This window comes from Marmota marmota, unplaced genomic scaffold (assembly GCF_001458135.2).
Source record: "Marmota marmota marmota unplaced genomic scaffold, marMar, whole genome shotgun sequence".
Classification (NCBI taxonomy): domain Eukaryota; kingdom Metazoa; phylum Chordata; class Mammalia; order Rodentia; family Sciuridae; genus Marmota; species Marmota marmota.
In genome coordinates, this window is record NW_026000037.1 from 3846351 (window position 1) to 3859395 (window position 13045).

General features: G+C 39.9%; 1 protein-coding gene across 1 annotated transcript in view; it reads left to right on the forward strand.

Annotated features, from left to right (window-relative positions):
- Fat4 (FAT atypical cadherin 4) overlaps positions 1–2004 on the forward strand; it is a 152373-nt gene extending 150369 nt beyond the window's left edge. Inside the window, 1 exon segment of the mRNA XM_048812032.1 lies at positions 1–2004. This exon segment is cut by the window's left edge and continues 26 nt beyond it. Within this exon segment, the coding sequence (XP_048667989.1) occupies positions 1–853 (853 nt within the window). The 3' untranslated portion in view covers positions 854–2004.
- Positions 2005–13045: the final 11041 nt, after the last annotated feature.

Below are 13045 nucleotides of genomic sequence, written 5' to 3' on the forward strand. Positions count from 1 at the left end.
CTTGTCGCGACACAGCCCCGCCCCCTTCTCCAAGTCCTCCACTTTCTACCGGAACAGCCCCGCCAGGGAGCTGCACCTGCCAATCAGGGACGGGAATGCCCTGGAGATGCACGGGGAGGCCTGTCCCCCGGGCCTCTTCAACTACGCCACGCGGCTGGGGCGCAGGAGCAAGAGTCCTCAGGCCATGGCCGCGCAGGGCTCCAGACCCGGGAGCCGCCTGAAGCACCCCACCGGGCAGATTCCCCTCGAGTCCTCTCCTCCTGTGGGGCTCTCCATTGAGGAGGTGGAGAGGCTCAACACCCCTCGCCCCCGCAACCCCAGCATCTGCAGCGCCGACCACGGGAGGTCTTCTTCCGAGGACGACTGCAGGAGGCCCCTGTCCAGGACCAGGAACCCCGCGGACGGCATTCCAGCGCCAGAATCTTCCTCCGACAGCGACTCGCACGAGTCTTTCACGTGCTCAGAAATGGAATACGACAGGGAAAAGCCCATGGTGTACACTTCCAGGATGCCCAAGTTGTCTCAAGTCAACGAGTCGGATGCGGACGACGAAGACAACTACGGAGCCAGACTGAAGCCCAGGAGGTACCACGGCCGCAGGGCTGAGGGCGGGCCCGGCGGCCAGGTGGCCGCACCCGGGGCAGCTGACAGCACTCTGCCCTTGAAGCTTGGCCAGCCAGCAGGGAACTTCAACTGGGACAACCTTTTGAACTGGGGGCCTGGCTTTGGCCATTATGTAGATGTTTTTAAAGATTTGGCGTCTCTCCCAGAAAAGGCAGCAGCAAATGAAGAAGGTAAAGGTGGGCCGACTAAGCCAGTCCCCAAAGAAGGGGAAGCAGAGCAGTACGTGTGACGTTGACATGCTGGCACGACGAAATGCGAGAGCGAGAAACACTCAAACCACGACAAGACGGCCAGCTAGGTCGGGCCACAGTTGAGAACAGGCCGGTATGGACTGGTGGTCGAGGGAAACATTGAAAATAATAACCAGGATGCTGCTGAAACAGCCTCAGAACAACTGTTTAATTTAAATACGCTTGGTTGGATTTGTTTTCCCGCATGCATTGTATTTTGTAGCTAGTTACGTGGCATGCAACATTTGAAAAGTTTTGCTTATTTACAAGTGTTTGGTTTGTGATTTTGAAATTAATACGGTTACCATGGCAGCAAGAACTTGTGCTTTCATAGTGCGTATGTGTATTGTCTCCATTGTATTATTATAATTATGTTTTACATTGCAAGATCCCTGAGGTTTAACCAATCCTTGTGTACAGTGTAGTGAAGATCCTTCCCATCCTTGAAGGAAAGACCATGAACACTTTTCAGAATTATAGATTCCATATACGATGGTGCTCAGAAATGGCTGAGTATTTGCTTAAGTTTTACATGACAGTGGGTACTAAAATGAAGTCATTTTGTTCAGCACTTTAACTCTTTCTTACGAAATCATGTTAAAATTTCTGAATCTTTTTTGCAAACAGTTGTGGCCTCCTGACTTTCCTCAGGCTTTCCCTGAGGAACGAAACAACCGCGTGTTGGCCCCCACATGCCCCTCCCCACTGCAGAGTGATGATCCAGAGAACTTCTAAGAGACTTTTAAAAGCTATTTATTGAAAACAAAATGTTCTATGCTTTTAACATGTTAACAAATTGACCTAAGCAAAGCCTGTGATTGGACTTCTGTTTTATCCATTCAACATTTTCCCAAGTACCCAGTTTTTATAATTTATATAAAATCAAATTGCAACATTTCTTACTTTTTGTCATTTTGTAGATCATTTTTTAATACTGTGTAAAAACTTTTTTTACACCTATGCTGTGTTTTTGATACTGATATTTTCCTATGCTGAATATTTTCTTACTTTCAGGGAAGGTAAGAAAATACCTTTTTTACATTTGTTACTTATGTAACGTTCATATTTTTCACATTTTGATATTTGTAACATACTGTATGCTTTCTACTTGTAAATGCCAACAATAGAATTAAAATATTTATTTAAAATACTTTGTATTCAGAGTGTAACATTGAAACTTTTATTTTTCTATAGGCTTTGGCTGCCCAGTTGAGAGTACACTCTATTTGTCAATAGAGTATAGCAAGTAGAACTATATATATATGGATAGAATCATCTTCTTTTCAAAATCACCACTGTGGATAATTCCCAGAACAGCATTTTAAAGTCGCTTTAGTGCATCCCTACTCATTAGAGTTATTGGATGTTCCCATTTTCATGAAACTGATTTGAGCATTGTAGCAATAAAGGTTGGGAAGTTCCCAGTAGAATATAGTCACTGAAAGCCAGTTCTGAACCAGGCTCATAGTTATAGAAGCAGCAATGATTTAAAGTGAATTATGGAAAAGTGTCTGGGTCTGATTTTCTACAAGGATCCAGCTAAAATTTTCTACGTCCAGTTGTAAGGAGGAGGAATGACTGTGAAGGCTATGCTGTATATACCTCTCTTTACTGAATTGATCACTCTGCTGCCGAAATCTCAACAAAGTTTACGTACTATCTTAGCCAAAACAAACCTTTCTTTTCTAGAAGTCACCCAACAGAGGAACTGTTGAGAGCCACAGCCGAAGGGGCCCCAGCAAACTTCCAGCTGCCAGCAAACTTCCAGCTGTCGGCTGATGATTGGCTCACAGAGGCCCCAGCAACATCTAGCTGATTGGCTCCTCGGCCCCAGCAACATCTAGCTGATTGGCTCCTCTGTGGTGATGCTCATTGGGCTGTTTCCCTGCCCTTTCAGACCACGGAGCTGCTCATTGGGGGACTTTTTTGGCTCCGCCCACGTGACCCAGCCAATCGGCCTCAAGAGCAGGAGGATTGGGGGAGGTGGGGAGAAGCTTGTGTGGGAGAGAGAGGCTTGTGGAAAGCCGGTGGTGGCAGTTGAGGCTCTGAGGATTTTTCCTGAGAGGCTGTTTTGTTTGGCGTGTGTGGTTCTAAAAATAAAGTTAGTTTCTTTTGACAAGTGGCTTCTGATTGTGCCCAGCCAGACTGCGGCAGGAACAACTCAGGGGGGGAAAAAGAAAAGGACAATGGTATAAAAGAGGATCAATTTGTGTCAAATAGTTTTACCTTAAATAGAAAGACCTGTAAAATTACTGTGCAGCCTCAGAATTTTTTAGAATTAAATATCTTCCTTAATCTTAACATTTATTGGGGGTATTCTCCCTTAATACTGACTATGTCGTAATGATGAAGGGTTTTAAAATATGTAGACCTTTTGTTTAGTGAAATATTTTACATTAATATCAGCAGGTTGAGATATATGCCAGAAATATTCTGTCATTTAATAATTTTGAGACTTTTAAAAAATATTTCAGAATAGGATATAAAATGTAGATTTCACTTTAAATTATTTTTATTGACTGTGGTTTAGACACTGAATGTGGGGCCCTAATCTCACCCCCTCCTTTGGTACCTTTGAGGAGCCAATATGCTTTAGTAGTAAAACTTTTAGTAGTAAAACTTTTAGTAGTAAAACTCCTATGAGTTTTAGTATTATGAGTTTATTCCCCAAATATGGGAGCACGTTGATGACTTTGTTAGCTCGAAAACAGAATCGGTTAATAGGTTTTTCCCTGAGAAACTCTGAAGCATCTCAGTGTCTTCAAGGATAGAATTTCAGAACAGAGCTAAAAGCAAAAAGAAAAATGTGATTATAGCTAAGGGTTGAGTGGAAAGAACCTCAGCCCAGGGCTCCCTCTTCTTTTTCTCCAGGAATTCTTCCTCTTCTCTTGATCAGTCAATCCCAGCTTAGGAATAAGGTGGCATTCCTATAGGAAAATTTCTAGTGTATTTTTGTCTTGTTGGAATCTTTCCCATTGAAGCGAGAACCAGTATTTGTTTCGTAACAAATCAAAAATCTATGAAAGGAAAGTCTCCCTTAAGATGGAGAATAATGTTTAATTACTGGAGTCCTGAAGGGACACAGCGTAGATACTGGGGAAAGAGATTCATAGGCATTTTGACAAGTGGTAATCCCCCCAGTAAATGGCTGTCTGCATGCTCACACCTCACACCATGACCATGGGATTCTGATCAAACCCCTGGAGGGCTTTATTGGATGTCCTGGAACCCAGTCACTCACTCTGTCCTCCTCTGCGTCTTTGACCTGGATGGGTCATTACCCACTGTCATGGAGGTGGTATTTCTTGCTTTCCACTTTGTCATGGATGTTGATGTTACTTACTTTCAAGCAAATTGAAATACTCTCATGGACATACTGCCAGCAAGGGCCAGAAGCAGGTGACCACAGCCAGAAGATGCTGCCCAGCACTGACCTCAGCCACTAAGTTCCTTAGAGAATGTTGCTCTGGTTTTTAAGAGTGTTTCTTGAAGTTTAGAAGTTTCTACGTTGGCTTCATTGATAGCTTGTTAAGATAAATTAAAACCATTTTAACACATGGAAACTGAGCAGAGCCTGGGGCACAGCTCCCACAAGCTGCTGTTTGCCAAGGGCTCCCCAGCGCTGGGGTTGATGGGGAACACAGTGCTGGCACTCTGGACAGTTGTGTCATTTATAAATACTTTATTTATAAGAAAAAATTAGATGCATTACTGAGCAACTTTATTACTTCCAGACATTCCATGTAAGAACAAATCACTGTTATCATGTAAATTTATATTATTTTATCTGAACTTAACAGTATGGTAAAGTGCATCTGGAAAGCAAGGATGATTTAAGATTTTGAATTAATAATTCAGCATTGCGATTTTACTTTCCCCATTCTATTTTATGTCACAGATTTAAAAAGGGCTGACATTTCAAAATGACTGAATTTACCTTCCCTTAGGAAAAATAAGCCTAGAAATGAAATATATTTTAGTACATTGTCAAGCCTTCCTGTGTGAAGTAAAATATTAAACCCTATAATTAATCTGGCATTTGTCCTTTAAAGATGTTTTGAGTGAAATGCCACATTACTAATGTTTGATACAACTAGTAGTTTTAATGGTTAATCAGTTCAAGTGTTATAGGCTGGCATTATATACAAATTCAATATTTTCACTTATTGTTAGTGAGGGGAAAGTCACTATGTTCTAGTAAAGTTTAACTCCGTTCTGGTAAATCTGGTGCAAATGAATATCAATGATTCACTCCTAACATAGCCTATGCATCCATGGCAATAATCGTAAACAAACATATTCTTCACTAACAACCCTGAAGTGCAAATTCTTTAATAAAGAAATAAATTGAACTTCAAAGAAATTCAACATCCTGGGCTAAATTTAATCACAAACATAATTAATGCCCTTTACATGCCAGGTACTCTTCTATCTTATAGGAACAAAATTGTGAAGAAAAGTGACAAAGAACAGCCTGGATGAAACGCAAATTCTAAAAGAGGAGGCTTACACTCAACCCTCAAAACAGCAGTAACCATGGAGGATAATATCTAGTTATGTCAAGAAGGTCCAGGCTAAAGCAGGTTCACAGTAGAGTGTGTGTGCTAGCTTAGATCAGGGGTCAGGGGGAACTTTCTGGAGATTGACCCTTGCTCAGAGACTTGAATGGTGCAGGTGAGTTGTGAACACCCCTACTGTGTCACGTTTGTGGGAAGAGGCTGTGGCCTGGGAAAGCAGCCTGAGGAGACTGTTCCACTGTAGGGAAGCAGCCAGAGAGTCAGCCCGGCCAGACCATTGTGGACATTGGAAAAGACGGCACCCAAATATATATATGGTGAGAAAGTGGCTATTAGAGCAGGCCCAGAAACAGGATCCTCGTTGAAGCAGATCTTCAGATGGGAAGTGAACCCTGAGAACGTGGGCATCCTTCACTCTGCACGGAGGGCCAGCAACCAGAAGACAAAGTGGGACGTGCGTGATCCAGCTGAAGGTCTGTGCCAATGAGGGTTGATTGATGCTGTCCTTTATGACTACACAGTGCTGGAGGGACAGTAACAGGAAGCCTGCTAAGATGCTTAACAGCAAAGTAGTCTGTTTCCTTGTGACTGACTCATTTGTATATCCTAAGTATAAAGTACCTACCGATGGGGCGGTTGTAGAAATTGTCATTTTACAAGTCACATTCACTTTTGAAGTGGATCATTCATAAGGAAAAAAAAATTCAAAGTGCATGAGAAGGATGCATATTGGAGGGAGGGAGTGATGGTAGAGAAGAGGTCTCTAAGACATGACAGCAAATCTATGCTGGAATTCAAAGCAACTGAGGGCTGACCAAATAGCCTTTTTTTTCTTAATATTTTTTTTTTAGTTGTAGATGGACACAGTACCTTTATTTATTTATTTTTATGTGGTGCTAAAGATTGAACACGGTGCCTCACGCATGCTAGGCAAGCACTCTACCACTGAGCCACCATTCCAGCCCCCCAAATAGCTTTTAAGATGTGCTTTACTTTTTAGAATAAGTATAGCAAACTCCAAATTTGCATCATCAACTACATTTTTTGAAGTGTGTTGAAATTTCAGAAGGAAGAATGCTGAAATGAGATTAAGATGTAAAGACATATTTTTGGAGTTAACCATGAAAACTCTTGGGAAAGTCTTTTTTTGTGCTGTAGAAGGTGCATCTGTTGGAGCCAGGGTTGTGTTAGAATACACATAGACAATTCTCGGAGCTTATTGTTTAAATGAATGTAGATAACCTAAAGAATATTTACATTTAGGAAAGGAATGTATTGGAGGAAGGACAGACTCATCAAATATTCATGTAGCATGTGATAGAGAGAGTCCATTTCTGAAGAAACGAGAAGACCACAGAATTCTTAAAAACACTTCACCAAAGGGCAGATGATTTTCAGGTGACCCATTTGGAAACTTATAACTTTATTAGTTTATGAATTAGTTTGCCAAACTCCCAAATCAGGTTTCAAAGAACAAAGTCGGTCACCATGGTATTCTGGCAGAAAGATGGGATCATAATCTATGTACCATTCTAGCCCAAATAAAATAACCAACGATGTACAAAGTTCCTTGGCAATGTCACTGAGTTCCCCATCTCAAATTGAAAACATATTGCATGTGGTACAGATGTTGATCAAAATAAGATTCCATTTTGCCAGAGCAGTCAGCTTGCTCAGACAGTCTTCCCCAGCTCTGTCTGCCAGTCACAGGCCAGAGAGCTGGCCCAAACAGGGATGTTGACACTTGACTTTGAAATCACAAAGTAAAATATTATAGGAAAATATCCCTTTAGAAAAACAGTATAATTAAGACAATAAATTGTATAACCTATTTCCCAAACTGGTAATTATTTTACAGCTATGAGTTGGAGAGAAGAGAAAGATATTGTGTCCCAAAGCAGGGGTAATGCTGCCCTGAAGGTCAGATGCTAAGATGAATTCTTTGTGGGACGGTGGTGATACATTTGGAAAGGGGTTTGGATAAATAGAAAATGAAAAGAGGGATGTTTGGCAGAACTGTCAATCATCAAGTAACTTGAATTGACAATCAACTACTATTTAACAATAAACCATTTCTGTCTTAAAAAGTCTTCTCTAATCTAAGCAGAAAGCTGTGGGCGGACCCATTGATATGAGGAGAAAATATCTCTATCTATCATCTATCTATCTCTCTGTGTCTCTATCTATCTGATATGTTTTCTTTTAAATTTTAAAAGAGAGTTTTGAATAGTATTTCAAAAAAGATGATGGATTTGGTCTGTTAATATAATAAGCTAGCAAAAAATATATTTTTAAAATGCAGTTTTAAAATGCAGAAAAAATATATTTTCATTTGAAATTTTCTTAATTTATGCAGCTTTAGATCAAGAATAGATTGAGTCCGAGACATGCTCAGCAGATTTAAAGCAACAAAGCCAATTATAACTCACAGACAGCTTTCTATTCATATTAAAGAACAATTCTTGGCCTTGCTGCATTTAGTGGCTACTTTTGAAGAGGTATTTGTGGCATATAGAATTAGAAAATAGCTTTGCCTTGTAAATTAGCTTGTGAGTCTTGTTAACACATCCCTGCTTTAATTTGCTCATGTTAGTACTCTGGGCCAATCACTATGGAAAGCTCTGAGAATAAAAAATGACTCTTGCCTTCAAGAAGCTTGCAATTTTGAGTGACGGGATTCTTTCTCTGATCAGTACTTATTTGCAAACTCTGTTTTCAGAGAATTACTGAAGTATTTCCAAAAAAATCTGTATTTATAGTAATGTGCACCCCACATGCAATATAATCAATGTAATCAATTATTTCCTAAACTTTAGCAATCAACTGCATTTTAAAAAGCAATTAAAAATAGATTTAGTAAACTTTAAAGAGTATTTAAAGCAATTTCCACCATTTCTTACTTTATCTAATAAAATTTTAGATTAAATTACATTTCCTGGTATTTAAAAGCTATTGCCATGAACTAACTCCCAGCTTTGGACATCAAATCCTACTGATTTTGAAGTTGGTTCATTTGGTTTCAGGCTAATACTTTGTCATAGATGTTGGTGTCATCTCCAGTAAAGAGCATATGAGTTCACCCAGGTTGATCATGTTCTGCTGAGTTTGTGGTAAATATAGCTGATGTTTAAATTGGTTCAAATTACTGAATAATTACTTCTGACATCTGTCTAGCTGTCTCAAGGTTCCCTTTGCCTTCCTGTTCCAGTGCCATTAACTTTCCACTTTAATTTCTCTAATCCTCACACAAGTTGTTATAGGACCCATTTGTGGCAATATTATGTGGAAAGGAGACAGTCAAAGCTTTGAAGTTAAAAAGGAACCCAAATGATTCATTTTTTTTCTGACAGTTTTGCTTTTTCCAATAATATATTTTTCTGGTTATTCTGCAGAAACTGAATAAAATATCTGTGTCCTGGTTTTGCTGCAAATTTCCTCTGGCAACCTAATTTCATGTTACACTTTAACACTTTCACTTAAAAAGAACTGCACATATTCTAAACCGTGCAAATAGCGCAAAAATTTTTATAGACTGCATGATCATCAGGAGATAATTGCAAAATACAATCTAATGCAGTCATGGTACACATAATGTTACTTTCATTAATGTCCCAAAGGGAGTTAAATATATCTTTATATACTGGATTCTAAAATACATTTTAGAACAGTAACTCTGCTACATTTTTGATAATATTAATCAGAGAATTTGGTTTTGTTTTGTGGCAATATCAACCCAACCAAATGTTATATTTTGTTTAATAAGTTAAATGCCTGTATAAAAGCAAAAAAAAAAAAAAAAAAAAAAAACTTTTNTTTTTTTTTTTTTTTTTTTTTTTTGGTACTGGGGATTCAACTCAGGGGCACTCGGCCACTGAGCCACATCCCCAGCCCTACTTTGTATTTTATTTAGAGACAGGATCTCACTGAATTGTTTAGTGACTCGCCATTGGTGAGACTGGCTTTGAACTCACAATGCTCCTGTCTCAACCTCCTGAGCCTATGGGATTATAGACATGCATCACCGCACCTTAAAATTTTCAGATTTTTAAGCTAAGGTAATATCTTCAATATTTCCCTTAATATTAAAATCGTTTTTTTTAATTCAGGATCCTGACAAGGCTAATTAATAAAGGAAAGAAAAAAGCAGTAAATCTAACAGAGTCTATTGACATCCTATGAAAGCAACTATGATATAGAAACTCACATTCACACACAGACCAACACAGCGAATAATGGTAGCACATCTGAAGTGAAATTTCATGCATATTTTGTACGATTTGATGTTATGGAGACTTGAGAACGTATGTCAATCATTTTAAAACAAAGATTTAAAGAAAATGACTTGGTAGCTAGTATGCAGTGTTCTCTTAGTTCTAAAATGATGGGATGTGATTCTGGGGTTTCTCATGAGGACAGAAAGGGAGGAATTTGCTTCTGAGGGGGTTCAGAGGGTCTTCTGCAGGGCAGATGTTAAAGCTGAGACTTCAGAGGTGTCTGCCTGGTGACAAGCTCAGAAGACCTCCTCCCACAGGCTGGAGAATGAGCAAGGCCATCACAAAAGTAAGATGCCCTGCTCCAGGAACTGGGAAGGGCCAGGGTGGGCAGCATGGTCAGCATAGGAGAAGGCAGTCAGAGGTGAGGAGGAGAATGCATTCAAATTCCCCATCTCACAGCCCACAGCCAGATGAGGTCTTTGGATCTTACTCAGCACCATCCTGAACCTTCTCACAGGACAGATCATTGCCCCTCAACCCCATTTTTAGTTGCTCAAACATTTTAATCTTAGAAGACAGATATGAGGTTGGATACAGACACTTGCACCCTTGGGCTCACAAACAATGCAAAAATCACAAAACATGTTTTTATATTCTTTTTTAATCTATTTTGAAGAAAGAGCACTAAGGACCCTTATTGCAAGCATTTTTCTTTCACACGCTTATGGAATATTCATGAAGCACTTAATTTGTTTAAGCCACTTTCAAACCATCGACCTAAATAAGAAATTATTATCCAATACTTGGGTCCTATTACAAAACTTGAGGTTTGAAATTTAAATATATTTATGAAATTATATTTAATCATCAATTTTGCTTTGGTAATTTAGTTATTTTCCAATAGTTTTTCAGCCATTGCAACATGGTAGCTATGAAATAAGTAAGTAAATAACTTTCCCACACCATTCACCTGAAGATGTGCAATCACAAGCCATTACTGGGTGAGCCTGTCATTTCACTGTCATTATCACCATTTGTGACCCTGCCTTTTGGGTTCAGCATCATCCCAGATCCTTTGCTTTAGAGCAGTGAACTGCTGCCTTCCTGCCTCACACCAGGCCGTCGGGTCTTCTCATTTCTCTGCCATCTTCTGTCCACCCAGCGTTTGGCGCTGGCTCCTCTTCTGGCAGCCAACCCATTTTATCCCCTCTCATGACAGCCCTCTGGGCCTCATGGTCATCCAGTCTGAATCGTATTGCTGGAACGTATTTTCATCCTCTATAGTTGTGCTCCAGAGACTGTCCCTTTCATTTTTTATTCTAACTCTGGAGGATTTGCTTTCTTTCAAATCAGGAACCCATTAAAATTAGGATAGGAGAATTAGGATCACTATTGTGCCAGTCTTTCTGTTTGGGGCTCTGTGTGGATAGCTTGCTGGCGTGGGCTAGGGGTGGTGGAGTGGACAAAAATGCTGTATTACAAAGTCCAAGTCCAGGGGCGACCTGATCTCAGATATGACACTCTTCCTCCAAAAATCAAAAAAGGAAAAAAAGAATTTGACAATAAGACTTAGTCCTTTGAAAGAAGATACTATTCTTCTTAGTTTTGTTATAAATGCTGAGGCCCAAAGAAGGTGACTTCCAGTCCCCACAAAGATGACAAAATGTCACAGGCAGGATTTGAACCAAGTTAGTCTAAAACCTATGCTGTGTGCGTTCCACTCTGTCTTGAGAAAACACGGAAAGGGTGGAACGCGAGAGTGACATCTTTGGCATTGAACTGAAAGCACTCAAGGAAAACTGAGCCAGAAATTTTCAGGTTAACAACAGTGGTGTTGGGATATTGATCTGGTAACAGCACATGTTATCTGAAATTAGGAATCAATGTTAAAGAAGCTAAAGAAAATGGAACATCAAAAAGATGAAAATTGAAGAGTGATGTATAGAGAAAATAATCAGAACATGCCAAGAACCTTACGTAAATTAATCTACTTAATAAGTCAATCTACTTCAACCTCATGGCAACATTAAGAATTCATCAATTTTGTCCCTGGTTTTCATATGAGGAAACTGAGGTTTGGGGTGTTGTTCAAAGCCCTGTGACTGGTGAAGAGGACACTTGGAATTTGAACCAGGTTTGTCTTGAGTTCACAGTCAGCTCTACTACTAATATGTCAAAACGTTCCGGTGGAACCAGGTTCTGTCCTGCTCCTGTCCTGCTGTCACCAACCCTTCTTAATGCAGTGCACCCGTGCTGTCCTTGCTGCTCTCCAACAACCTGGCTTGTCCCCTGCTGGGAGCCATTAGCCAAGTAGGTATGACAATTTCCTTGCCAGCGTACCCCATGTAGCAGTGACATTGAATGTAGGTGACCCTGCTCAAGGACCAGGGCGGATTAGGGTGTTCCCGGTTTAAGATAATCGGGTTTAGGGCGTTCCAGTTTAGGGCTTCCAGGTTTAAGATTATTCCTGCTGGAAATAGGGCGTATCCTGCTGCCTGAGTTCCCCTTGAGTTCTCACGGGATTCAGACAGTATTTTTTGGGAGATAGAAGCCCAGTGGAAATGGATTTGGGCAGAGAACGTGGATTTCCCCAGAACGTGATTGTAGACGGCTGGTGTGAGTTCGGAAATAAAGAGTTGCTGTTTGAATCTACAAGCTGTGTGGTGGCTCGTGATTGTGTGCCCAGCCAGACTGCGGCATTTGTGCCCAGCCAGACTGCGGCAGTCCCCAAGTTCTCATCCCCCGTTTCTTTGTTTCTTTTGCTTAAGAGGCTGATGAGGAGCCAATGTGCTTCTGCAGCCCCATCCTCCTTGCCATTCCTGTAGGCTGTGAGGAGAGTGGTAACAACACCTACCACTAGGGTGGTGTAGACATGCAATGGATTGACTTATGCAAAGTTCTTGGGATATACACCCCTTTCCAATTCCCTCTTTTTTGCTTTAATAAGTACATATCTGTATCTAATAGTTGTCTTAGCCTTTTGCATTTTCTATCTGAAACACCTTACTTGACATTTTCAACCATTTTTTATCTTATTTCTATCTTCTAGTTTTTTTTTTTTAAGGTTTGTACATTCACCCTTAGTTGCTTTTTTTTCCTCTTAGTTTTCTTTTTCTTCCTATTTTGTGGATTTAAAATTCTTGTCTTCCTACATTTTTTTATCTTTCTACATCTTTTCTATCTTTTTTTGTTTTTAACTTTCTATACTTCTGTCTTTAAAGTTTTTCGCTTCAAATTTTTAATCTTCTTTATCTAAATATCGTTTATCCTATTATCTTCCTATTTTCATGTTTTTTTTTAAGTAATGCTTTTAAGATTAACTAGGCTTTAAATGATGCAATAAAGCAATCTTTTTCCGCAATGAAGGTATCTCGACCACCTTCAATTTAACCTTTTAAAGCCTTTTAATTATCATCTATACTGTACTTTTAAATGTACTTTTTCACCACCTACAACTTCA